This window comes from Musa acuminata, chromosome BXJ1-7, assembly GCF_036884655.1.
Source record: "Musa acuminata AAA Group cultivar baxijiao chromosome BXJ1-7, Cavendish_Baxijiao_AAA, whole genome shotgun sequence".
NCBI lineage: Eukaryota > Viridiplantae > Streptophyta > Magnoliopsida > Zingiberales > Musaceae > Musa > Musa acuminata.
Window position 1 is genome coordinate 9,465,210 of NC_088333.1, and position 22,901 is coordinate 9,488,110.

Here is a 22,901-nt window from a genome sequence, read left to right on the forward strand (position 1 = left end):
TGCATTTTAATTCGATAAAAATTTATTGCTGCTTTTGAGAAGGAAATATATTTGTCACAGTTTAGCCCTGTTTGATGCAAAGTAACATTGCATCTGTGTCTCAGCAAACACCCTTAGTCTTGCCACCACTTAAATGTATACTTCTATCCACCGGTTCCACCTCCTGACTCAACACTACTACCTTTGGGAGAGGACGAAGGGATTCATCTTCCGCTGCTTCACAAGGCTTCAGCTCGATCGTGTACCTAATCGTCGGTATCGGTGCTTCCATCACCGAATGCAACTCCTTCAACGCAATCTTCATGTGGGAGAGGAACTTCTCGACCATGGCTCGCCCAAAGTCCTCCCGGACGACCACCCTGAGAACCGTCATGTGCTCCACATCAGGTGGCAGCGTGTACGCCGGCACAATCCAACCAAACCGCCGCAAGATCTTCGATAGCTTGAAGGCGGAGCTCTTCTTCCCGTCCTTAAACGAGAAGGCCACCAGTGGCACCCCTTTCTCTTTGGAGATGATATGGAAGCACCCTATCTGCACCAGCCCTTGCCGCAGGATCTTAGCACTCTCCATGCAGTTCTTCATCACATTCTTGTAACCCTGCAGAACAAAATCCAGCATTGCTTCGCCTGGATTTAGACACGGGAAACTCTAGAGATGCGACTCACCTCGTAACCCAAACGTAGGAATTGATAGTATTGGGCAATGATGTGGCTGGATCCTGTGCAACAAAACCTGCGACGGTCAATGGATCTGCATGCCTGTATCTCTCGTATCTAAGACTCATCACCAACCTTTGGAGAAGTTGAGGGTAAATGTTGGTTGATCAGCTCCGAGATAATTGATGTGGAATATGAGTTCTTCCGGCAAATCTTCTTTGTTTCTCCATATCACCCAACCAACGCCGGCATACACAAGGCCGTACTTGTGACCGCTAACGTTGATGCTCTTCACCAGCGGCAATCGGAAGTCCCACTGCAGCTCAGGATACAAGAAGGGTGCGATGAAGCCGCCACTCGCAGCATCTACGTGAATTGGAGTGTCCCACCTGTCACATACATGTCGGTAATCGAAGCCAACAAATTAGAATGCAATGCGTGAACATAAACCTGCTTACCCAGTTCTCATATTCTTTCGAGCGAGGAGGTCATCGAGAAGCTTGATATCTTCGAACTCCCCGGTTAACGTCGAGCCCAGAATGGCCGCGACGCAAATGGTGCACTCATCCACCATCTCCACAGCTTTCACAGGGTCCATCACGTAGAAGCCATCCCGAAGCTTGACCTCCTTGATCTCCACCTCGAAGTATCTCGCAAATTTCTCCCAACAGACCTGTACTTGTCACGCTTGAGATCAACAACGCGATCAAAAGTTGTATGTACTACGCATTTGCATCCGAACTCACCTGCACATTGGCGCCTGTAACGATGTTAGGCTTGTCACATGGCTTCCCTTGGGCCCTTCTCCGGTTCTGCCACCTTCTTTTAAATGCTAAGCCGGCTAACATTATGGCTTCCGAGGACCCGACCGTCCCAACCCCCACCGCGCTCTCCTTCTCGTTTACAGGAGAATTGAATAGGCGTGCTATAATGTTCACGCAACGGTTCTATGAAAAGAGCATGAGCACACAATAATATATAGAACTTAGACAGCCAAATCAAAATCTAATATTTGGATTGGATTATTTTCCGCTGAAATGCGAACCTGGATCTCTGTGGTTATAGGGTACTCATCCATATCAGCATAATTTTTGTTGATGGCTTCGATGATCAGCTTATCGCACTCAGGTTCCATCCATGTCGTGACGAAGGAGGCTAGATTAAGCCTTGGGCTGCTGTCCAGTAGCAGTTCATCGTGAATTATCTGGTACGCGGCGTCCTTGGAAATTGATTTTTCTGGCAACGCGTACCTGTATGACATGTAAATATATATATTGGTGAAGCATGAAACCACATATTAATTTATCGATGTTGGAAGAAGGCCAACATCGTTTGCGATATGGGAGGGACCTGGGAACAGGGTCTTGAACGTATCTGGACGCGAAGATGGGGCCGAGGGAGTCCTCCTCCTGCCGTTGAACGATGGTCAACACCATGGCTTCTGAGGGTTCGTTGATCTCTAATTTGTTGGTTTCGACGTCATATATAAGTCGGACAAACCTTGTTCTTGTGCCTTCCTTGACTAACGTTATAGGTTTTCTTTGCTTGGAAGGAAGTGTGCTTGCATGATTCTTTTCTCCGCGCGTAAGTTATGGACCTTATCTAGGCTTCTTCTAATCCTCGTAATAGAAATTAAGATGCCATGCACACACCACGTCCACTGGATGACTTGGACTCTCCAACTAAGAACAACGTTAGTCGATTTTTCACTTGTCTCATGAATTTGCCATTCATTAAGAATTTAGTTAATCATTAAGGTTATAAGTAAACTTTCATCTTCCCAGAAAATTTCAGACCAGCATCAATTAATCTGGAAATTTATTTTTTTATATAGATTTAAAATAAATGGTCACGATTCCTACCAGATAATTTTCATGTTGATACTTCCAATACCAAACAAAAACTCTAAAAAACCACAGAACCTACTAATTTATTGCAAGGAAAATAGAAAAGCTAAGACTGCGGCTTCTTAAGAGAAACCAAAACTAGTTAAAACATTGGTAAGGCAAAAAAATCCAACAATCCTTTTTTTTTCTCCTCCAATAAACAATAGCACTAAAGAAGGGCTGGTAGACATGTTATGTTTCCGCTATCTTGAGAACCTACACCTTTCATGAGCATGCTAGAATATATCCAAGTGGATCATAATTCTGTCGGCCTGTCCACGTCAACTTGTTTATCCAAAACAACTAACAAATTTCCTTGCCAGCATGAGAAATAATATAGCCATGGATCTAATCAACCCATTAAAAGGGATTACACACTCATTAGACAAGATTCTCATGTGACAAGGAAAACCAATTCCTAGAAACTACAGCATCAGTCTGGTATCACATATAAGTTTGGTCGACCATCGTACAAAAAGCCCCATAAACGTGTACAGCTGATCGCATTACCTGACACCGAAGTGAGGCAAATATGCGGTTGAGGAAATAAGCAGGCTCGAGACATGACCTTACTTTGCAGCAGCAACCAGGGCACATCGAGCATTTGTGAAAGTAGAGATGAGTGAGCCAAGCTGTAACTTGTCGTTGCATGCAAAGCACAATCTGTATCTGCAATTCAACCAAAGCCAAAGTCGTGGTAAGAGCAAACCAGAAGTTCGCCATGTAAATTCAATAAACGAGAAAGCCATGCATTGCTCGGAATCAAATTCAATAAGCTAGACCAATTAAAGCTGTGAATACAAAGAACATATTTTATAACTTCGCAGTGGACAAAGTCATTTTAGTAACCAAAGAAAATAATACATTTTTTCTGTGCCTCACCTGCCTCACTCCTTTTATGGTGATTGAAAAGGCAACAGGAGCCCTTTTGGATCCACCTGTCGGGCACTTAGTTGCCTCTCAAAGGAAGTGACTAAGGCTGCAAGCAGCAGGTATAAAGACCATTTCGGAGCAAATAAATAAACCAAAGGACTTATGATGCTGTTTTAGTTACATGAGGAACCTACCAGAAACAATTGGGACATTTACAGCTTATTGTTGTTATAACTCAATGGTGCCATATTATTTTATTCTCTCAAAACTATTCATATTCAAATCTAGATATGCACTACATCACCCTTGTTCAACACTCATCAAAATTAACAACATTGCACAATCTTGCTGTGCCCCACCTAATATTAGCTATAACTGGATCCCTTCTAAAATTGTAATGCTCTTGGGCCAAATCAACACATAAACCCATTTCAGAATATAAGTTTCTAAAGATGAATCCCAACTGCTATTAGCAACACTATGCTTCAAGATTTCATATCACAAACTTAGGCATAATAGAATACATAGCAGTAGAGAATCCCAGCTATGACTAGCAGCTATGCTTCAAGAATTCTCTTAGATATTTAAGCATAATAAAATATGAAGCAGTCCAAAGATGACCAGCCAAGGCCTTGGCAGGCACTTAAGTGAATAACGTACTCTATATCTGCCAAATCATTGATTAGCTTAACTCGAATATCGGATGGCATTTTGATCTTGAAAACAAACCTGTAATGTACACTTCAAGAAATTAGCATCGGAGGCTGCAAAAGATACTAGCTAGCAAAACTAGGTTTCCAATTACTTACATTGTAACCTCCCTCACAATATCTATCAAGGCCAGTCCTTTCCTCATTTTGACATCAGAAATATCTAATCAAGTTAAATAAAAAATTATAAATGGAAACCAACAGCTCACATTTTAGTGATATGCAGAAGAAGATTTCAAATGCATTTGAAGGATACATCTAAAAGCAGCTGTAAAAGACTCATTAAGTAGCCAATAGGCAATCTGCTCAATGTCTTTTGGCATTGGATTTCCAGTGCACAGATAAACAGCTTCATCAGTCACATGTGGAGAAGCCATATGTGTTGACTGTACACACAACAGAAGATAGGCAACATTATCAACACAGCAGAAGTAAACTGAGCAGAAATAAGGTATTGACATTTTGCAGAAAATGTAACAGTCAAGTCCGATTGATTGCTAGACAAAAATTTAAAAAAAAATCTTTCAGTAAGGACAGGATAGACAATTTAGCACATTCATATGACTAAAATTAAAAAAAGGACTCCATAAAGTCAATACCAACTAAGAGAACAATCCGAGGAATACGTTTGCAATAAAACTAATCAGAGGAACATGCAGCTTTGAATTTTTCCCCTAAATTATTTTCTTATTGGATTTCGATCAAGAATTTCAATACCATCTGCTACCAGTTTCTACAGACAATTGGATTGGTATGGTACCAACATACCAGATGGCATACTGACATGTCTTATGACCGGAAAATAATTAATAAGATGATCGTGTCATACCCAGGTAAATGTACAATTATTCAATCCTGGTTGGACTAGTATATACCTGATAGATAATATATATACCTAAAGTCATGTATGAGAAAATATTTTATAAAGGTTATACACGAGAAACACCAAAATTCTGCATCACAAGATATCTTATCCGACCAAGATGAGAACAATTGTCGATGCCAGTGAAAAATAAATATAGAAAACTCCAGTTAGATTAACCTGCAAAATATTCAGAGCCTTTCTCATGTCGCCACTGCTCAGTCTCACCAATGCTGTCAAGCCACTCTCAGTCACATCAAGCCTAGAATGAGAAATAATAAATTACCAATTTTCTGATCAGCCATAGCTTTTAAAGTTGTTGTATGTCACATATGAATATATTGGCACACACTTGTATATAAATGTAATGATATTTTCAAGTATATGTCATGAAAAGTTACTAATAGTGAATCAAGAATAATTAGGCAATTCAATTACACAAATATTTTGCAATAAATGCAGTACACTGCATATGAATGAACCATCCTTTGAAGATTAAAGTTATTGAATTAAAGAGAAAAGAGTATATTACAAAACCCAACTTTTTCTCTAATTTCGAAGATGATGTCTTGTAAGCTCCTGGACCTAATTTTAGATTGATCCAATTCTAATTGAGATTGGTTTGACCCCCAAACATTGGCTCTATACTGTTGCAAGCGAAACCTGACATACCCAAAGTTTATTCACGCACAGATCCAGAGGATGCAATTTCATTAAACAAAATAACCAAGGTGTATGATACTAACCAAGGATTGAATTAATTTGGCATGCTACACAGCTAATGTTATCTGTCAGCTAATGTTATCTCGATGATAGCAAATTTCTGTGAAGATTCAACTGCCAGATTTATGTTCTTATATTTACACAAAATTAAGGACAACAAAAGATGAAACACCTAAAAATGACTTACACGAAGGAATGTAGTTTCAGGCACTGACTACATACCTGTCAATGGCCAGACTGGCACCAGTGTTCATGCTGGCGCACTGACAATGTGCTGGCATGTATTGCAGTATCATTTTGCTGGTTTTGGTTGAGAGAAGAAGATAAAAAGAAAGAAGAAAAAGAAGAAGATGATGATGAAAGAAGAAAGAAAAAGGAGTAAGAGAAGTCATATCAGTCTGGCAGCAGCAGATAGTGGGCAGGCAATGGTCGGTGGACAATGAATAGTGTAGCAGAGATGGCGACAGAGGCTGTGATGGGGTTGGGGGCCACCCACAAACCCTAAATGCCCCATTGTTGTCTTAAAAAAACAAAAAATAGATTAGTTGTTGGTTTAAAAAAGGACCCAACCACCCAAAATGTGGTTGTCCACATCTCAATTCATGCCTGGACCAGTAGATATAGACAGGTCTAGACGAAATTAAAGCCCTTGATTTACACTAATATGGAAGATGTTGAAGATATGCACCATTCTATTGTCGAAAAAGAACCACTCACAATTACTTTTAAAAAAAGAATAATTGCAGCTAAGTGTTGCATCCACGTCTGCAACCAAGGGGTCCCAAGCTTCCTTGGCGACAAACAATGTTGTAGACCACCAACATTGAATGTGTTGCAGTTGCAAAGGTGAAAAGCATCATTGTAAATGGCCTATGGCATAAGGCTTCTACCATCGCAGGCCTTTGGGAAGGTCTTTAAAAATCATCAGTATAAAGGACTCTAGATTAGGCTTTGGCAAACATATAGATGTGGCAGCTTCTTCGATGGCATATGATATTACAGACCAGTAATGATAATATGTAGGTGCAGCAAACACCCACGAGTCAGTATGAGTAAAAGCAAAGAAGACAAAACACTGGATCCAGTAAAATCTATTACATAGCCTCTCCTCTGGGTCCAATAACATGCAGCCTACAGGCACACAAGCACTGGTTCAGATCTAATAATGAAGCAAATAAAGGCAAAATAGTGAATCCAATAATCACAAAATAAAGAATAGGCAAAGCACTGGATTAAGTGGGAACTGTCTCACAGCATCTCCACTAGATCCATTATGTAGTAAGAGGATGCACACAGGTTGATTCAGGTCTGTCCTGACTCCTGAGAATATCTGATGGTCAATGTAAATTATGCATAATGACAAATAACTACTTTAATTACTGATAAGTATTAGATATCAAAGCCTCACAAACTGGATAAGTTGATATAATAATGCAAATGCCATCAATTCAAAGGAAGATGACAAATAAGGAAAAATTAGGCAACTGCATCAACCTAAACAAGTAAACAAGTGTGTTAATTGAAAACCAACATGTTAAATTCAGTCTATGCATCAGCTATCAACTTATTTGCAAGACAAAATCCATTTATACACCACCACATTAATGGCAAAAAGCTAGATGCCTTCAAAAATATTAAATGTAGAAACAAGGTGGGCACCAGCAATCATTAGATAATGTAGATTATGCTGACAATAGATGGTCAGCAACCAAAATATGAAACAAAAGATCAATTATAAGAAAATGAGATGCAACGCTGCCAACACCTTGGAGAATACAATTGATCAAATTTTGTGTAAATCAAAATAAACAGGAAACCTCACCCTTCTGCTTTTATCACATGCTCCGTGCGTTCTCTAATGTTGCTTGAATCAAGTGGAGCAAAACGAAACCGTGTGCACCTTGACTGCAATGCAGGAATGATCTTGTTCACATGGTTACAGATAAGAGCAAATCTGGTACTCTTTGTATGTTTCTCAATCACTTCATGCAGAGAAAAATCACAAAAATAAAGGCAGTAAGGTATTTGTAGAATTAAGGCAACAAAATAAAAAAACTTCAGAGACAAACCTCTCCGCAATGCAAACTGCGCATCCTTGGTCATGGCATCTGCTTCATCCAGTAAGACCAATTTTACAGTAGACTTTGGTCTGCAGAGAAGTGGAAAAGGTTGACTGGCTATTAGCAAATAATAGATAATTAGATGACACAACTCATACACTTGTCTTCTGCTTCTATTTATTTAGGTACACGTTGCATGCATCATTCCTGGTAATTCCAGAAACTAAGATCTACCAGATGGGGCCCACAACTGCCACATGCTCATTAGAAGAGTTAAATCAAGTGGCAAGACCAAACAGATGAGGCCCACAGTTGTCAAAAGCTCATTAAAATAAAAGATTCTCATCCACTGTTCTTTGTCCTATTGTACTTTTAATTGGTATCTATTTTTATTGCAACAATAAAATTCCCTTCTAACTAAACCAGTTAAGTAAACATGCTGTATAGCATGACCATGTTTTCTTAAAAAAAAGGCTACTAATAGACTTTCATCATAAAATCATAGCAACCTACTACTTACAAAAAGACCAAGACATGCCATGTATATCAAAAGAAATTCATTAATTAAGATCTTAGTAAAATCTTCACCGTAAATAATGTCCCCGTGGACCTCAGTTTTAATTTTTGTAAGGTCACCATGCAATATATATTTTTAGCACAACTTCCTGGTTTGCTCTCCACTAAAGTAATTTAATAACCTGTACCTGCTAGGATTAGTAAAGAGGGCAAGTCTTGGTAATAATAGTATGGTTATCCATTTGTGACTTGGGTTACCAAGGTTCGTCACAGATATAACCTCTCTGCTTATAATGGTACTATGGTAGGACCCCACATTAGCAGGAGCCTCATACACCAAGCTGCATTTTTTATCTGATAGGATTAGTGAAGAAACACCTACATAATTTACTCCTCAAAGTATCAAAGTACATATAGTTAAACAATAAATAAATAATCTGCATGATCAACCAGCCAAATGTCACATATCCCCAAAAATACTGCACACTTTACCAATTAGCAAGTTACACAAAATAGTATGAATTGTCTCCATTATGAATAGCATGAAAGTAAAAAGAAAAAGAAACTATGAAAATTTAGATAATATCATTAGACAAATACTGGCTTATTAGAAACTTAGCATTGAGAGGACTTGATATGTCATATAAGAATGAAAAATTTTAACATGAGTGTGTGGGGATTACATATACAAGGAGAAGAATGAAGCAGATGGTATGATTTGATATTTTGTTACATCATCTGATCTGATAATATTTAATACTGGCTTAACAAAAAGAAATGACCATATGCATTTCCAGAAGATCAGATGATATAATTATAACTTTCTTTTACTTATTTGAGATGTAGATAGGATTGCATATAAGAGTTTAAAGGTACACTAGATAGAGTTTAACTAATCAACATAAGTTGACGGCATTAAATGTATGTTATAGGAAATAGAACATACAAAATAGTAAATTTTTCTAGATCTAGATTACGAAATTTTTAAGGATCACAATCCAAGAATTTTTACAGTCTAGTTGAGAAAATAAGAAATATGGAACTCGCACAAAAGTAATACTAATACTATGTGGACGTTCTAGCAACTAAATTAGTAACATACTACAAGAGATTTTGAGGAGTATAAGGTGAGCAATGTAACTTCAAAAGAGAATTGGTGATAGCACGAGGGACTCAAAAGAAATCAAAATGAAAAAATCATACTCCAAAATTAGCAAATTTGTAAAAAATGAGAAGAATTTTAGAACATGTATAACAACTCAAAAGGAGGAAAAAATACAAGTATGGCTAAAAAATACAATGCTTTTGATAGTTTTGCTGTAAGTTATGTACTAAGGAAGAGAAAAAGTTGTTTAAAGAATTGTCAATGCTAAAGAAGAGCAAAATTACACATAAAGAATAAAGATCAAGGTGCTTTCTACAAATGTAAAAAATTAAGAAAAGATGAACTGTTACTATAAATTATTCAATGATCATTATAGAGAAATTAGCTTTGGAAATATAGAACATTGATAACTTTAGAAATCATAGATTTTTTTCGTCAATTTGAAGTAAATAAGGTAAAGGAAGCTAAAAATGAGGAAAACAGAAAAGGCATCAAACTTGATGTTATCTGTAGTGAGATTTCAAAGAGTTTAGGAGACCAAGAAATAGTTTAGTCGATTTAACTTTATTTAATAAAATTTTAAAAATTAAAAATATGCTTTTTGAGTTTGATAGAATCTTTTTGCTACCTATATATTAGAACAAAAGTGGTCATCAAACTTGTACTATTGTAAGGATTTAAGCTAGTGAGCCACAGAATAAAATTTGAGAAAGGAAGATTGAATAAAGAGATGAAAGACAAGTATTCTCAGAATCATTTTGTTTTATGTTCAGAGGATCAACCACAAATGTTATTTATTTGTTAAGATTATCGATATAAAAATATAGAGAGAAGAAAAATATTTGCATATGTTTGAATTTGACAGAAAAACCTATCAAGTTCATAGATATATATTATGGTGGGTTTACAATAGAAAGAAACATCCAACATCAAATTGTAATAACTACGCTAAGCGCCTAAGCCTGCATCAAATTGTATAACAAGTTTCCTATGGCCTTATAGTTACATCAAGAATCAACTTTAAGCTTTTATCTTTAAACACCGATTACCAATTGATTTAACAGTTGTATACAATACAAGACAGACCTCCATGACATGTCGTTCGTCAATGAATTTTTTTTAATTGATAGAATTTCAGTTTAAACTTGTTGTGTGAAGACAAACATTGAAAATTGGAAGTTTTAGACCAAGTAGGAATAATATATAATATATGAAATACAATTTTAGAAATAAAAACAAATATTTAAAGGTATAACTAAGACCAATGGACAAAGTAAATGTTTTAAACATCTTGGATGTATTATCCAACAGGAATAAGAAACAAATAAAGGCACTACTAATAAGAGTAAAAGTGGGTGATTGATGTTAGTGTAATCAAGATGACAATGTCGAGCAATTAAGAAACAATGTAACTAATATTAGTGCAGTCGAGATAAGAATAATGAGGTGGATGTGCAAACTTACAAGAAAAGACTGAATAGAAAATGTTGTCATTCACAAACAACTAGGTGTAGCCTGATTTTGGAACCCACTTAAAATGGTAGGGACATATTCAAAAAGAGCTATAGATGTTGTGTTAGATGAAATGAGTTGACTAAGATGAGTGGTGAAGAGAGATGAGGAAGATAAAACAAAACTTCTCAAAAAAATACTAAGATATGTGACTGCTCTTGATTTGACTAGGAACGTTGTTCTAGACAAAGTTCAATGAAAATAAAGGATCCATTTAGCTCCCAGGTAACTGGGCCACTATGTCATATTATTACTAAGAAGGGGAAAAAAATTAAATAAATCAATAAGACAAGAACAACAGCAGCACATTTAATATGAAGAACACTAATTTAAGGGGGGAAAGAAACGAAGCAAGAACAACAGTTAGACAGGCAGTCTATATGATATGGGAAACATAAACTAATAATTGACCTATTTAATAATATCTCACTAAAAGCACGAATTAACTAAGAAAGAATTCAATATCTTTCTACCCGAAGGAAAGGCTTCGTGCACTGGCAAAATCCTGAATCTGCTTCCGAACGACATCGATGCCCCTATCATCGGAGGCATTGAGCTCCAAAATCATATTTTTATACTGCATTCCGTAAAGTTTCCGCGCGACGGCCAAGATCGTCGACGTCTTTCCCGTCCCGGGCGGCCCATAAAGAAGCAAATGAGGCAACCTGTTTTCGCTCGTCAGGCGGTCGACTACCCTCGAGAAGATCGAAGTTTGAATAAGAAAGACAAATCGAAAAAGAAAAAGAAGAAGAAGCGAACAAAGGGTGCGGCGAGGTGAATACTAGTGTCAATGATGTCGCGGTGAGCGGCAACGTCGGCAAGAGATTGGGGGCGGTACTTCTCGACCCAAGGGACGGATTTAGGGTCCGAGGCGAGGGCGATTTTGCCCTTGTTGGGCCGCGAAGAGGCCGGCGCGTCGTCATCGATCTCCATGAGAGCGCTCGCGTCCGCCATCGGAGTCGCGTCAGTGGACGGGTCGCCGTAGCCCTTCCTCCTCCTTTCTCCCACACTGCGCTCCGGGCTGTCGGACCAAAATCCAGAGAGTGGGGTTTATACTGGTAACAGTGGACTCGGTTTTCTATAGTAACCTCATCGCACGGGCGCGGACGAGATCCGAACCCGATATCCGATGGTAATGTCGCCGTTGAGCTCTTTACAAGAGAATTTTCATTTAAATAAAGAAATTATTGTTTTAGTATAATCTTTTTTTAGATTTATTTAATTAAAATAATATTATCAGTAAATAACATATATCATATATTTATATACCTTATATATATTATTATTAATTTGATATTCAATATAAAAAGTTAAATCGAAGAAATATGGATAATTTTTCTAGAAAATATTCATTTTCTTATGTGTTTTCTAATTGATACTTTCTTTTTTATTTATTTTTTTTCAAACAGTATCTCTAATTTAAAAAATATTCAAATTATCCCTCAATTTTTTTTCTTTTAATTATAGTGTTTTGGCTTTTTATGATGTTTTTGACTTATTATAATATTTTGATCATCGCAATAAAAATAATATAAAGCCTACTTAAAAAATACTATAAATGAATCAAATGGAATTATAATACATTATAAATCATTCGATATATTATACTAGGATTCAAATATGTATTTATCATAATTTACGAATAACATTACCCAAATAAAAAAAATTAGTTTGTTACAATATTTTGACCATCATGATAAAAAAAACACAATAAAATTTAATTAAAAAGGCTGAAGATGATTTAAATAGACTTCTAATCTCAACCAAATAAATTATAAATATAAAAATTTGATATTGTAATGGTTTACAAGACAACTAAAGAGACATAATATGATGATATTTTATAATATTTTCAGTACCTTAATAAAAATACTATAAGCACTATTAAAAGCATTATAAATGAGCCAAATAAAAATCCTGTAACCATTTAAAATTGATAAATAAAAAAAAAGCAAAACAAAATTTGGAAAAAAACAAAAGAGGAATACCGAGAAATATCTAAGATATGAGTATTTTTCTAGAAAATTTGCTCAAAAAAAATCTTACATGGAAATAAAAAAAAAACTCATATACATCATTGGATTGTTTAGTACTTGATGGACAACTTGATATCACAAGCAACAAAGTGCATAAATAAAAAAATATATAATGTAACGCTAATCTTCCTAAAAATATTTAAAGCATTGTTATTATATCAAAATTAAATAGTATACTGCACATTTTCTTACGATGAAAAATGGTCATATATAATTCTTCGAATCCTCTCGACTCCATTCGTAGATAATCATTTTCTACTTAAGTTCCTAATTATATTTTAATATTAAATCGATTTTGATATCGAATGTCATAATCGAACCTAATGGGTTAACTAACATATAAACTTCATTTAGTTAAATCAATTATCAATATACTTAAGTTGAAATTTATAATAATACATTCGTAAGTCAATTTTGATCATTTTGGATGTGGAACTAATCATTTTTTATTTATTCTACGCTATTGAAGTGACAAATCATAATGGTTCGAGATTGGCTTATGATATCTATATGTACAAGTAGTTCTCTTCAAACTCAAGTCAAGCCTACGAATACATGTATGGATATATAATTCAAGCTGTGAAAGTCGATCATTCTCGTGCTGTGTGGTAAATTTTGTATGTTACGGATGCAAGACTCAATTTATTGCAGCATCTCATTGCCTTATCAATGATTCTATATCATGTTTCTTCGATTCATCCCCGATCAGTATCGTACAATGCTTTAAACCCATTCTTAGGCTGTTTGTTTGGCTTTGTATACAAACCAGGAAACAACAGGCTCAGCTTGTCGACAAGAAAAATAGAACTTTTGACAACTGAAGCTTCTTCTGTTCTGTTGTGTTCTTGGACAGAGCATGTTTTCAGCCAAAGACATGAACTGCTGTGCGAATCTTCTCAGAAATTTCTGTAGAACCGACAGGCCTCGTGTTCAGGTGCAACAAACACATTGCTATATGCGTTCGATTAGCTTCATATGCATGTTAGGATTACTGGGAATCAGTGTGAGCTGTTTGAACAGTACAGTTTGATCCCTGTCAGTAATAGTGAGGTTCCTACTCTTGCCAGAGTAGCCCATACAGCTAAAAGGACCATTACAAGAACATCTAATTTGGATCAATCAGTGGTCACTGGCAGAGGTATTGAAATTTGCTCAGAATTCCCGAAGTTTGTGTATGTATACACACGCATACTTAAAATTCCATTTGGCTTCTTGTCACCAAAGCTTCCTTGTCTCACTCAAATACAGTAGCTTGCCCTGATGAAGTTTAATGCCCCGAGTGCTCCAATGAACCAATTCCAGCCACCAACTGAAAAGCTTGAAGCTGAATGATGTCCCTTCATGCAGAACTGACGCACTCCAAATGGTGTTCTTTGTTCCTTTAGCATCTCTTCTCTGCATTGCATGCGTTTCGCTCTGATCTCTCAATGACTCGTATGCTTTATAAATACCCTCTCTCACTCTCGACCATCGTCGTCCAAAGCAGAGTCTTTCGACCTTACAACTTCACTGTGCCGATGCCTTCCTCAACTCTTCCTGTCACCTTGTATTCGTGTCTACTTTTGTTTCTTCTGCTCCTTGAGGCTCCATTGTGTCCAACCAATGCTACTTCAACCTCGTCACCCAAGCTGCAGATAGCAGCCTCACCACCCGAGGTAGCGACCACCGTCACCGACCCACCGTCGGAGCTGACCGAGGTCGCCGACCACCCTGCTCCACCCACGTTGATCAGACCTGCTCTCTATATCATCCATACTAGCAACTTCAGCAGGCCATCTCACTTTGCCACACAAGAACAATGGTACTCTTCCCTCCTCCAGTCTCTCGCCGCCAACTCCACCGTGGCTGCCGCGTTGACTGAAACTAGTCAACTCCCCTTCTTGTACACCTACAACATTGTACTTCATGGGTTTGCCACCACTCTGACTCCCTTGGAAGCCAAAAGAATATCGAGAATTCAAGGAGTCATCGGTGTCTATAAGAACAGAATCCTGGAGCTCCAAAGTACGAGGTCGCCGGACTTCCTCGGCGTCACCTCTAGCGATTCCGGCGTTCGGCCTCCAGTAGGAGAATCCAACTCCGGCCAAGATGTCGTCATTGGCCTCGTTGATTCTGGCATTTGGCCGGAAAGCCTTAGCTTCGACGATTCCGATCTCCTTCCCATTGGATCCAAATGGAGGGGCACATGCGAGAACGGGACTCGTTTCGACGCTACCAACTGCAACAACAAGCTGGTCGGTGCAAGGTTCTTCAAAGCTGGAATTGTGGCTGAAGGAATCCTGATTGATGAAGCCTCCGAGTTCCTGTCTCCGAGGGACGCCAATGGGCACGGGACGCATACGGCATCCACCGCAGCCGGCTCTGAGGTGCCCGGAGCGAACCTCTTCGGTTTCGCCAACGGCAAGGCCCGTGGCATGGCATCAAGGGCGAGGATCGCCATGTACAAAGCATGCTGGGGTTATGGATCCTGCAGCAGTGCGGATATCCTCGCTGCCATGGAGATGGCGATTAAAGACGGTGTAGACATCCTTTCCCTCTCCATCGGCAGCAACATTGATGCTCCGTACTATGACGATCCGATCTCCATTGGGGCGTTCGCCGCGGTAAGGAATGGCATATTCGTCGCCTGCTCGGCCGGCAACAACGGTCCCACTGAATCCACGGTCACGAACACGTCGCCGTGGATAACGACGGTGGGAGCGGGTACTATCGACCGCAAGTTCCCGGCTCGCGTCACCCTGGGCAATGGCGAGGTGTATGTTGGCGAGTCCCTCTACCCCGAAATGGCCGAAGGCACTAATATGTTCCCTCTTTTGTACGTCGGATTCTGCACAGAAGATATCCTGCTGCCCGACGTTATCATGGGGAAGATAGTGGTGTGCACTGAAGCTTCTGTTGCCACTGGATTCTACGTCGAGGCTGCCGGCGGAGCGGGCATGATCTCGATCACCGGTGAAGAGCAAGGCCAAGTCATCATTGTTAAGAGCTTCACGTTGCCGGCTCTCACGGTCGGGTACATCGACGGGAAGAAGATCCTGTCTTATATCACCTCGGCAGCAAATCCAGTGGCCGGGTTTGCATTCGGTCATGAAACGATCATCGGCGAAAACAGAGCTCCGATTGTGGCTGGTTTCTCATCCAGAGGCCCAAGTTATATCCAACCGAAAATCCTCAAGCCCGATATCCTCGCACCGGGGGTCAACATCATCGCGGCGTGGCCTACAGAGAGTTCTCTGACACGGTTGGCCGACGACCCAAGGAGGGAGGCCTTCAATATAATCTCGGGAACGTCCATGGCGTGCCCTCACGTGGCTGGCATCGCTGCATTGCTCCGTGAGGCCCACCCGACGTGGTCGCCGGCCATGATTCGATCGGCGATCATGACGACCGCCGTCACCCTCGACAACTACTATCGGCCCACGGTCGACCAGAGCTTGGGAGTCGCCACGCCGTTCGAGATCGGCGCCGGCTTAGTCCATTTTCCAATGGCCAGGGACCCGGGGCTGGTATACGACACCAGCGTCCAGGACTACGTCGACCTGATGTGCACCATGAACTACACCAAGGGGCAAATATCGCAGTTCGTCCCTGGCATCTTCACGTGCTCGAACCTCGAGGGAGGGGCAGGCGGCCTCAACTATCCGTCTTTCGTGGTGATTTTTGACAACGAGACCAAAGCAGGGATGCTGAAGAGGACTCTAACGAAGGTGTCGAAGCAGCCGGAGACGTACACGGCGCGCGTGGTGAATCCGAGACCGGATAAGGTAGAGGTGACGGTAGAGCCGCAGATCTTGGCCTTCGACGATGAGAACAAACTGAGAAGCTACAAGGTGGAGTTCAAGAGCATCGTGGTCGATCAAACTGATAAAGGAACGGAGTATGGGTATATCATTTGGGAGAACAGCGTACATCAAGTGAAGAGTCCCGTAGTCTTCATGTGGAACTGAGCAGTTCATGCACTCTACGCTTCCAGAACTAATATTACGTAGCTATCCGCTAACGTATATCAATAAACGGAAATTATCCGATCTGCAGTTTTGCGAGTTAATTTTCCTCTTGGTAGTGAAAATTTTGTTTTTGATACAGCCTCTCCGATAGATCATCCAAGAAACATGGGATTATATATCAACAAGATAAAAGGAAGGAACAGACACACGTAGATATGTATTTAATCCTTAAAAAAAAGTTAGTAAGATTTGAGCTGGTGTGGTAATTGATTGAGGTTTCGTTTTATATCTTCTCCACACTTCCTCCCATAGTGATCAACTACAAGCCCTTCACCTGAGATAGGTCAAGATTTTAATGACATCTTTGGAGATTTTATTGTGTCCATGGCGTTCGCAGCGAGTATTTAGCTAACCTGCAGCCTACTCTCTATACGTGTCAAATCTATAAGCTAACCCTTATAAGTCATAAATACGCTAAAACTTTCAACATCTAAAATTACAGGTCAACATAGATGACAAAATCCAACCCACGATGACGAGGTGGACACACGTTGTAGTCCATCCTCTAAACTGATGCGTGGACTTGTTTCAGGCCTTCGCTTGGATCTCCTGAGGTTGGGCTGTTGTCCAAACCTCGTGATTGAAGCCTTCTGTACTCCATGCACTTAATATTCGGCTTTAGGCATAAGTATGCCGTCAAGATAGAGATTCCTGCTAGCGTCCAACTATACTGCAAGTTAGCCAATGCCACCGCCCTCGCGCCGGCTTCCTCCGTGCCACACGCGATGGCCCCTTGCCGATGCGCAGTGCTTCCCGAGCCCACGGCATGGCACCCTTTCGGCGCGAGACTCGGCACCCATAGCGCGAACCCCATGACTATAAACCACACCCCTTGGAACAGTACGGAGACCGACCTGAGCACTGCAGCTACGAAGCTGTTGGGAGCGCCGGTAGTGACGATGGTAGCCAGCAACGACACGGCCACGATGACTTGGAGGAGCCAGTGGTAGTGCCCTTCGAGCCCGACGTGGTCGGTGGAGTGGAAGTGGAGAAGGAAGAGTTCTTGACCGAAGACGGATGCAGCTAGCGCGCCGACGAGCCCCGAGAGGGTCTCCGAAGCGGAGACGTCGACCGCAATGGCGACCGCGGAGTAGATGACAACGTGGAGGAACATGGTGGCGTGCTCGAAGTCAACGGGATTGAAAGAGAGGGTAAGGAGATCCGAGCCAAGTAGTTGTAGGACGGCGGCGAGTATGGAGAAGGAGACGAGGAGGTAGAGCTCCAAATGGTGGAGGATGGAGATGGGTGATGGAAAAGGAAACCATGTTGAGGAGGAGAAGTTGGAGGGTCCTTTGAGCTTGTAGGATCGGATGGTACTGTGTGTGTGCCATAGGCCTAAGAAGGTGAATGCCAGGCCGGGGACGAAGTGTCCAACGAAGGTGCCCATGGAGCTGATCACTTGTGCAACTCTCTAGCTAGAGATCCTTCCACCTTATAATAGATCAGCCGACATGGCTATTAAGTTCTTTGATTTCTCTTAAGATGATAATTTGCGAGGAGCGGAATGGACTGTAGGTAGTGCTCGAACATTATCTTTGTCGAGTGGAGGTGGAAGCTTTGTGGCCATCAACTCCAGTTGAGGTTGAAGCTTTTTCCTTTCCATGAACAGCAAATATCAGGTGCATTTTTATCGTGATCTTTCTTTAGAGTCCAATAGACGGCCACTTGCAATCAAAGGTGAAGAATGCCATCTTGCGAGTAGCAAAGGGTGAAGTAAAGTTTCAATAGTACCATTCGGAGAAAGAAGGCCAAACCACATCCTAAAAGTGAGAGTCTATCACTCTTCAGATTCCATTAGTTGAGAGATAGATCACCGGTGAATAAGACAGGGAAACTAAGGGCGCCATTAACCTTTCGACGTGGGAAATTACATCATTCCCTAATAGGATACAGGAATGTGCTTATCCACTCGGATTACCAATTCAGCCTAGTGCTTCGACAGGCCGGCTTTCGTCAATGTTGTGCTCGCTTGCTGAAAGAGGCTCATCCGTCTTTTTATCCTGATAGCATCACCCATCAGCCTTCCTTTTCCTTTTTGCGTGACAGGCACGTAAACGAACACAATTATAGGTAGCATGAACCAATCGGACAGGTGGAAACCAATATAAACAGACTGCAACAAAAGACTGATGTGAGTTCAAATGAAGATGCTTATTGCAACCAATCACCGTCATGAATGATACATAAAATATATATTACTAATATTTGTGGCAATTAAAAATTATTTGAGGTATTATTTTCCAACGATAAGTATCATTACTAGTTTTATTATTCATGTTATGAGAATCCTTGATGTTGCCATTGATATAAGAAATAAAACAAAAAAAAATGATGATTTACACTTTGTAAGTAGGAGAATATTTAAATAGACTTAAAAATGTTAGATAATTATATTATCATTATTTATTTTGGGATTGAACATTTTGAATAATGACAAATAGAGATTTCACATTGCAAGTAGCCACTGATTCTATGATGGATAAATAAATACTCACTAGTTGTAATAGAAATTATTCATTAATATAATGTTATAATATGGAAATCTTTATTTTTAAGAATAAATAATGAATGATAATATTAGTTTACAAGATGTTATCTCATACTTCTAGATTATAGCTTTTGATTAATTTTACTATTTTCTTAAATTGATTTGATTTTCACCCAACTAGACGCGAAACTAAATGGAGAGATGATAAAAAAAAAAAGGAATCATTTTTATTGTACTTTAAATACTGAGAAAAGTATAGTGTTCTAAGTTAAAAAATTAAAATTGTAAATTAATTGCCCATTTCTTTTACTCCATAGAAGAATTAAAATAATTGTATTATTTGATATAAGCCAAAAGGAGTGGCACCACCCAATATCGACCCACCAAATCCATGAGCGCGTCAACAGCCAAATGCACTTTACCTTGCACTCATGCCGAACCCACACTCTCCTCAAACTCACCGCACGGTCAAGCTCACCCTTCCGCATTCCCTGCTCCAACTTCTCCACCGCACCGCTACCTCACCCCACATGGCTCCCTGCACTCCGCTCCGCCATCGCCATCGGCGATCTGCGCCTCGGTCGACGTACCCATGCCGTCATCATCACGTCCGGTGCCGCCGAGGATCGCTTTCTCGCCAACAATCTCCTCACCATGTATTCCAAGTGCGGCTCCCTTCCCTGCGCCCGCCGCCTGTTCGATCAAATGCCCCACCGGGACACCGTAACCTGGAACTCCCTCCTATCTGCTTACGCCCTCCATGGCCTCACCGCCGACGCAATCCACCTCTTCCGCCTCCTTCTCCGCTGCCCCACCGTTGCTCCTACCCGCCTCACCTTCACTCCCCTCCTTAAGCTGTGCTCGGCTTCCGCTGACCTATTTCCCACGTCACAATCACTCCATTCCTTTGCTATCAAGATTGGTTTGGGCTCTGATGCTATGGTGTCTAGTGCTTTGGTGAATGTTTACTCAAAGTTTGGTTTTTTACAAGAGGCTCAACATATCTTTGATGGAATGGATGAAAGAGATGTTGTGTTGTGGAATATCATGATCAAAGGTTATGCTCAATTGGGTTTTCTCCAGGATGCATTCTTTATGTTCTCTGAGTTGCACCGGAGTGAAACACTCCATCTGGATGAAACCAGCGTCCGCTGCATTCTTATGATTGGAGAATCAGGGGAGCTTTTTGAGCAAGTTCTGGCATATGGAATCAAAACATGTCTCTTGGATGATTTTGCTGATGTCCTAAGTTGGAACAAGATAATGTCTGAGCACGTCAGAAATGGAGACTATGATGCAGCTCTGGAATGCTTTTTGGAGATGAAGAGGCTGAATTTTGGTTACGATAATGTGACATTTGTGATTGCACTGAGCACAGTTACTAGCGGCGAGTATTTTGAAGCAGGCAAACAGCTTCATGCAATGGTCACTAAGGCAGGATTGTGTTCAGATGTTTCTGTATCAAATAGTCTTATAAACGTGTATGCCAAAATGGGTAGCTTGGCTTATGCAAGGCATGTCTTTGAGGATATGAAGGAGTTCGATTTGGTTTCATGGAACACAATGATTTCAAACTGTGCACAAAACTCCCTGGAGGCAGAATCTGTTGAACTTTTCATCAAAATGTTAAGGCTTGGAGTGCTTCCTGATCAGTTTACAATGGCAAGCACTCTACGAGCTTGCTCAGGAATCACCATAGGCTATCTCATGCTTGAACAAGTTCATTGTTTTGCCCTAAAACAAGGTATTTTTATGGATATCTTTGTATTGACTGCATTAGTTGATGTATATGCAAAGAAGGGGAAAATGGAGGAAGCCGAGCTCCTTTTTAGTGGCATGGCTTGGTTTGATCTGGCTTCGTGTAATGCATTAATTGCTGGTTATGTAATAAATGGTTACCCAAATAAGGCTTTAGATCTCTTCAGTTCAATAACAAGATCTGGTGAAAGACCAAATGATTTCACTTTGGCAACTGTTCTAAAAGCTTGCAGTGGATTAGTTGCTTTCGAAAATGGGATGCAGGTTCATTCACATGCAATAAAAGTTGGTTATGATTCAGACTTGTGTGTCTGTAGTGGGATATTAGACATGTATATTAAATGTGGTAATGTTAAGGATGCATCTGCCATCTTTAGCAATATCTCTAAACCAGATGATGTTGCCTGGACAGCAATGATCTCAGGATGTGTGGAGATTGGAGATGAGGAGCATGCCCTTAACCTATACCTCCAAATGAGGCAGTCAGGAGCCATGCCTGATGAATTTATTTTAGCCTCATTGATCAAGGCTTGTTCCTGCTTGGCTGCACTAGGTCCGGGAAGGCAGATACATGGAAATGCCATCAAATTTGGTTGTGCATCAGATTCTTTTGTAGGGACTTCAATCTTGGATATGTATGCTAAATGTGGAAACATTGAAGATTCATATAGTCTGTTCAAGAGGATGAATGTTACAAACACAGCCTCCTGGAATGCCCTAGTTCTTGGACTTGCCCAGCATGGATATGGAAAAGAAGCTCTGAAGCTTTTCAAGAATATGATGTCACAGGGGGTACAACCTGACAAGATCACCTTTGTCGGTGTGCTCTCAGCTTGTAGCCATTCAGGGTTAGTCTCTGAGGCTTACAGCCACTTCGACACTATGCGCATAGATTATTGCATTGAGCCTGAAGTAGAGCACTATTCTTGCCTCGTTGATGCTCTTGGTCGTGCAGGTTTGCTTCATGAGGCAGAAAAGATTATTGAGACAATGCCTTACGATCCTTCAGCATCCATGTATAGAGCACTGCTTGGTGCTTGTAGGATTCGGGGAAACATGGAAGTTGGACAGCGGATTGCAACTAGGCTTTTGGGTTTGGAACCACTTGATTCTTCTGCATATGTTCTTCTTTCAAATACATATGCTGCTGCAAATAGATGGGAAGATGTACACAAAGCTAGAAAAACAATGGCAAACAGGAACGTCAAGAAAGATCCTGGGTATAGTTGGATCGAGATAAAGAACAAGGTGCATTTGTTTGTAGTAGATGATACATCACACCCCGAATCCACTGCGATATATCAGGAGCTAGAAGACTTGATAAGAAAGATTAAAGGTGAGGGCTATATCCCTGATACAGATTACGTGCTTTTAGATCTTCAAGAAGAAGAAAAGGAGCGTACATTGTATTATCACAGCGAGAAACTTGCCATTGCTTATGGTCTCATAAGTACCACACCAGCATCAAGGATTCGGGTTATCAAGAACTTGCGTGTTTGTGGGGATTGCCATAATGCAATCAAATATATAACGAAGGTTGTCTCACGGGAGATTGTGTTAAGGGATGCAAGTCGGTTTCATTACTTCAAAGATGGAGCATGTTCTTGTGGGGATTACTGGTGATCGAATATTTCTTTGTGTGAAAGATTTCTTCTTCATTCCTTGTACACTAGCTTTAGATTTATATTATTATTGGTTTCAAGGTGAA

General features: G+C 40.2%; 5 protein-coding genes across 5 annotated transcripts; 2 read left to right on the forward strand and 3 right to left on the reverse strand.

Annotated features, from left to right (window-relative positions):
* On the reverse strand, nucleotides 1-2,483 carry LOC135678692 (glutamate decarboxylase 4-like). Its single transcript, XM_065191774.1, has 7 exons — nucleotides 2,008-2,483; nucleotides 1,703-1,907; nucleotides 1,404-1,604; nucleotides 1,116-1,330; nucleotides 793-1,046; nucleotides 667-719; nucleotides 1-598 (listed from the first exon to the last, which is right to left on the reverse strand). The coding sequence occupies exons 1-7, from the start codon at nucleotides 2,091-2,093 to the stop codon at nucleotides 101-103; spliced, it is 1,512 nt and encodes a 503-aa protein (XP_065047846.1). The 5' UTR covers nucleotides 2,094-2,483; the 3' UTR covers nucleotides 1-100.
* A 387-nt stretch (nucleotides 2,484-2,870) lies between these two features.
* LOC135678693 (replication factor C subunit 3-like) lies at nucleotides 2,871-11,955 on the reverse strand. The gene is made up of 9 exons (XM_065191775.1): nucleotides 11,687-11,955; nucleotides 11,378-11,594; nucleotides 7,781-7,860; nucleotides 7,534-7,693; nucleotides 5,169-5,250; nucleotides 4,383-4,512; nucleotides 4,226-4,289; nucleotides 4,077-4,145; nucleotides 2,871-3,212 (listed from the first exon to the last, which is right to left on the reverse strand). Exons 1-9 carry the CDS (start codon nucleotides 11,856-11,858, stop codon nucleotides 3,113-3,115), a joined length of 1,074 nt encoding a protein of 357 aa, XP_065047847.1. The 5' UTR covers nucleotides 11,859-11,955; the 3' UTR covers nucleotides 2,871-3,112.
* A 2,502-nt stretch (nucleotides 11,956-14,457) lies between these two features.
* Nucleotides 14,458-16,887, forward strand: LOC135680138 (subtilisin-like protease SBT1.7). The gene has a single exon (XM_065194125.1). It carries the CDS (start codon nucleotides 14,458-14,460, stop codon nucleotides 16,885-16,887), a length of 2,430 nt encoding a protein of 809 aa, XP_065050197.1.
* A 463-nt stretch (nucleotides 16,888-17,350) lies between these two features.
* On the reverse strand, nucleotides 17,351-18,391 carry LOC103991483 (uncharacterized). The gene has a single exon (XM_009410962.3). The coding sequence runs from the start codon at nucleotides 18,332-18,334 to the stop codon at nucleotides 17,453-17,455; it is 882 nt and encodes a 293-aa protein (XP_009409237.2). The 5' UTR covers nucleotides 18,335-18,391; the 3' UTR covers nucleotides 17,351-17,452.
* Nucleotides 18,392-19,821: 1,430 nt separating this feature from the next.
* On the forward strand, nucleotides 19,822-22,901 carry LOC135678694 (pentatricopeptide repeat-containing protein At4g33170-like). The gene has a single exon (XM_065191777.1). The coding sequence runs from the start codon at nucleotides 19,847-19,849 to the stop codon at nucleotides 22,814-22,816; it is 2,970 nt and encodes a 989-aa protein (XP_065047849.1). The 5' UTR covers nucleotides 19,822-19,846; the 3' UTR covers nucleotides 22,817-22,901.

What these genes read in the sequence shown, in the direction of transcription:
- LOC135678693 (XM_065191775.1), bottom strand. Translation starts at nt 11,858, where the DNA reads ATGGCGGACGCGAGCGCTCTCATGGAGATCGATGACGACGCGCCGGCC. An exon ending in CCGCGACATCATTGACACTA is followed by an intron (nt 11,595 to 11,686) that starts GTATTCACCTCG and finishes TCTCGAGGGTAG; the next exon opens with TCGACCGCCTGACGAGCGAA. An exon ending in CATGTGATAAAAGCAGAAGG is followed by an intron (nt 5,251 to 7,533) that starts GTGAGGTTTCCT and finishes TTCTCATTCTAG; the next exon opens with GCTTGATGTGACTGAGAGTG.
- LOC103991483 (XM_009410962.3), bottom strand. Translation starts at nt 18,334, where the DNA reads ATGGGCACCTTCGTTGGACACTTCGTCCCCGGCCTGGCATTCACCTTC.
- LOC135678692 (XM_065191774.1), bottom strand. Translation starts at nt 2,093, where the DNA reads ATGGTGTTGACCATCGTTCAACGGCAGGAGGAGGACTCCCTCGGCCCC. An exon ending in GTTCAAGACCCTGTTCCCAG is followed by an intron (nt 1,908 to 2,007) that starts GTCCCTCCCATA and finishes CATGTCATACAG; the next exon opens with GTACGCGTTGCCAGAAAAAT. An exon ending in CTATAACCACAGAGATCCAG is followed by an intron (nt 1,605 to 1,702) that starts GTTCGCATTTCA and finishes CTCTTTTCATAG; the next exon opens with AACCGTTGCGTGAACATTAT.
- LOC135680138 (XM_065194125.1), top strand. Translation starts at nt 14,458, where the DNA reads ATGCCTTCCTCAACTCTTCCTGTCACCTTGTATTCGTGTCTACTTTTG.
- LOC135678694 (XM_065191777.1), top strand. Translation starts at nt 19,847, where the DNA reads ATGCACTTTACCTTGCACTCATGCCGAACCCACACTCTCCTCAAACTC.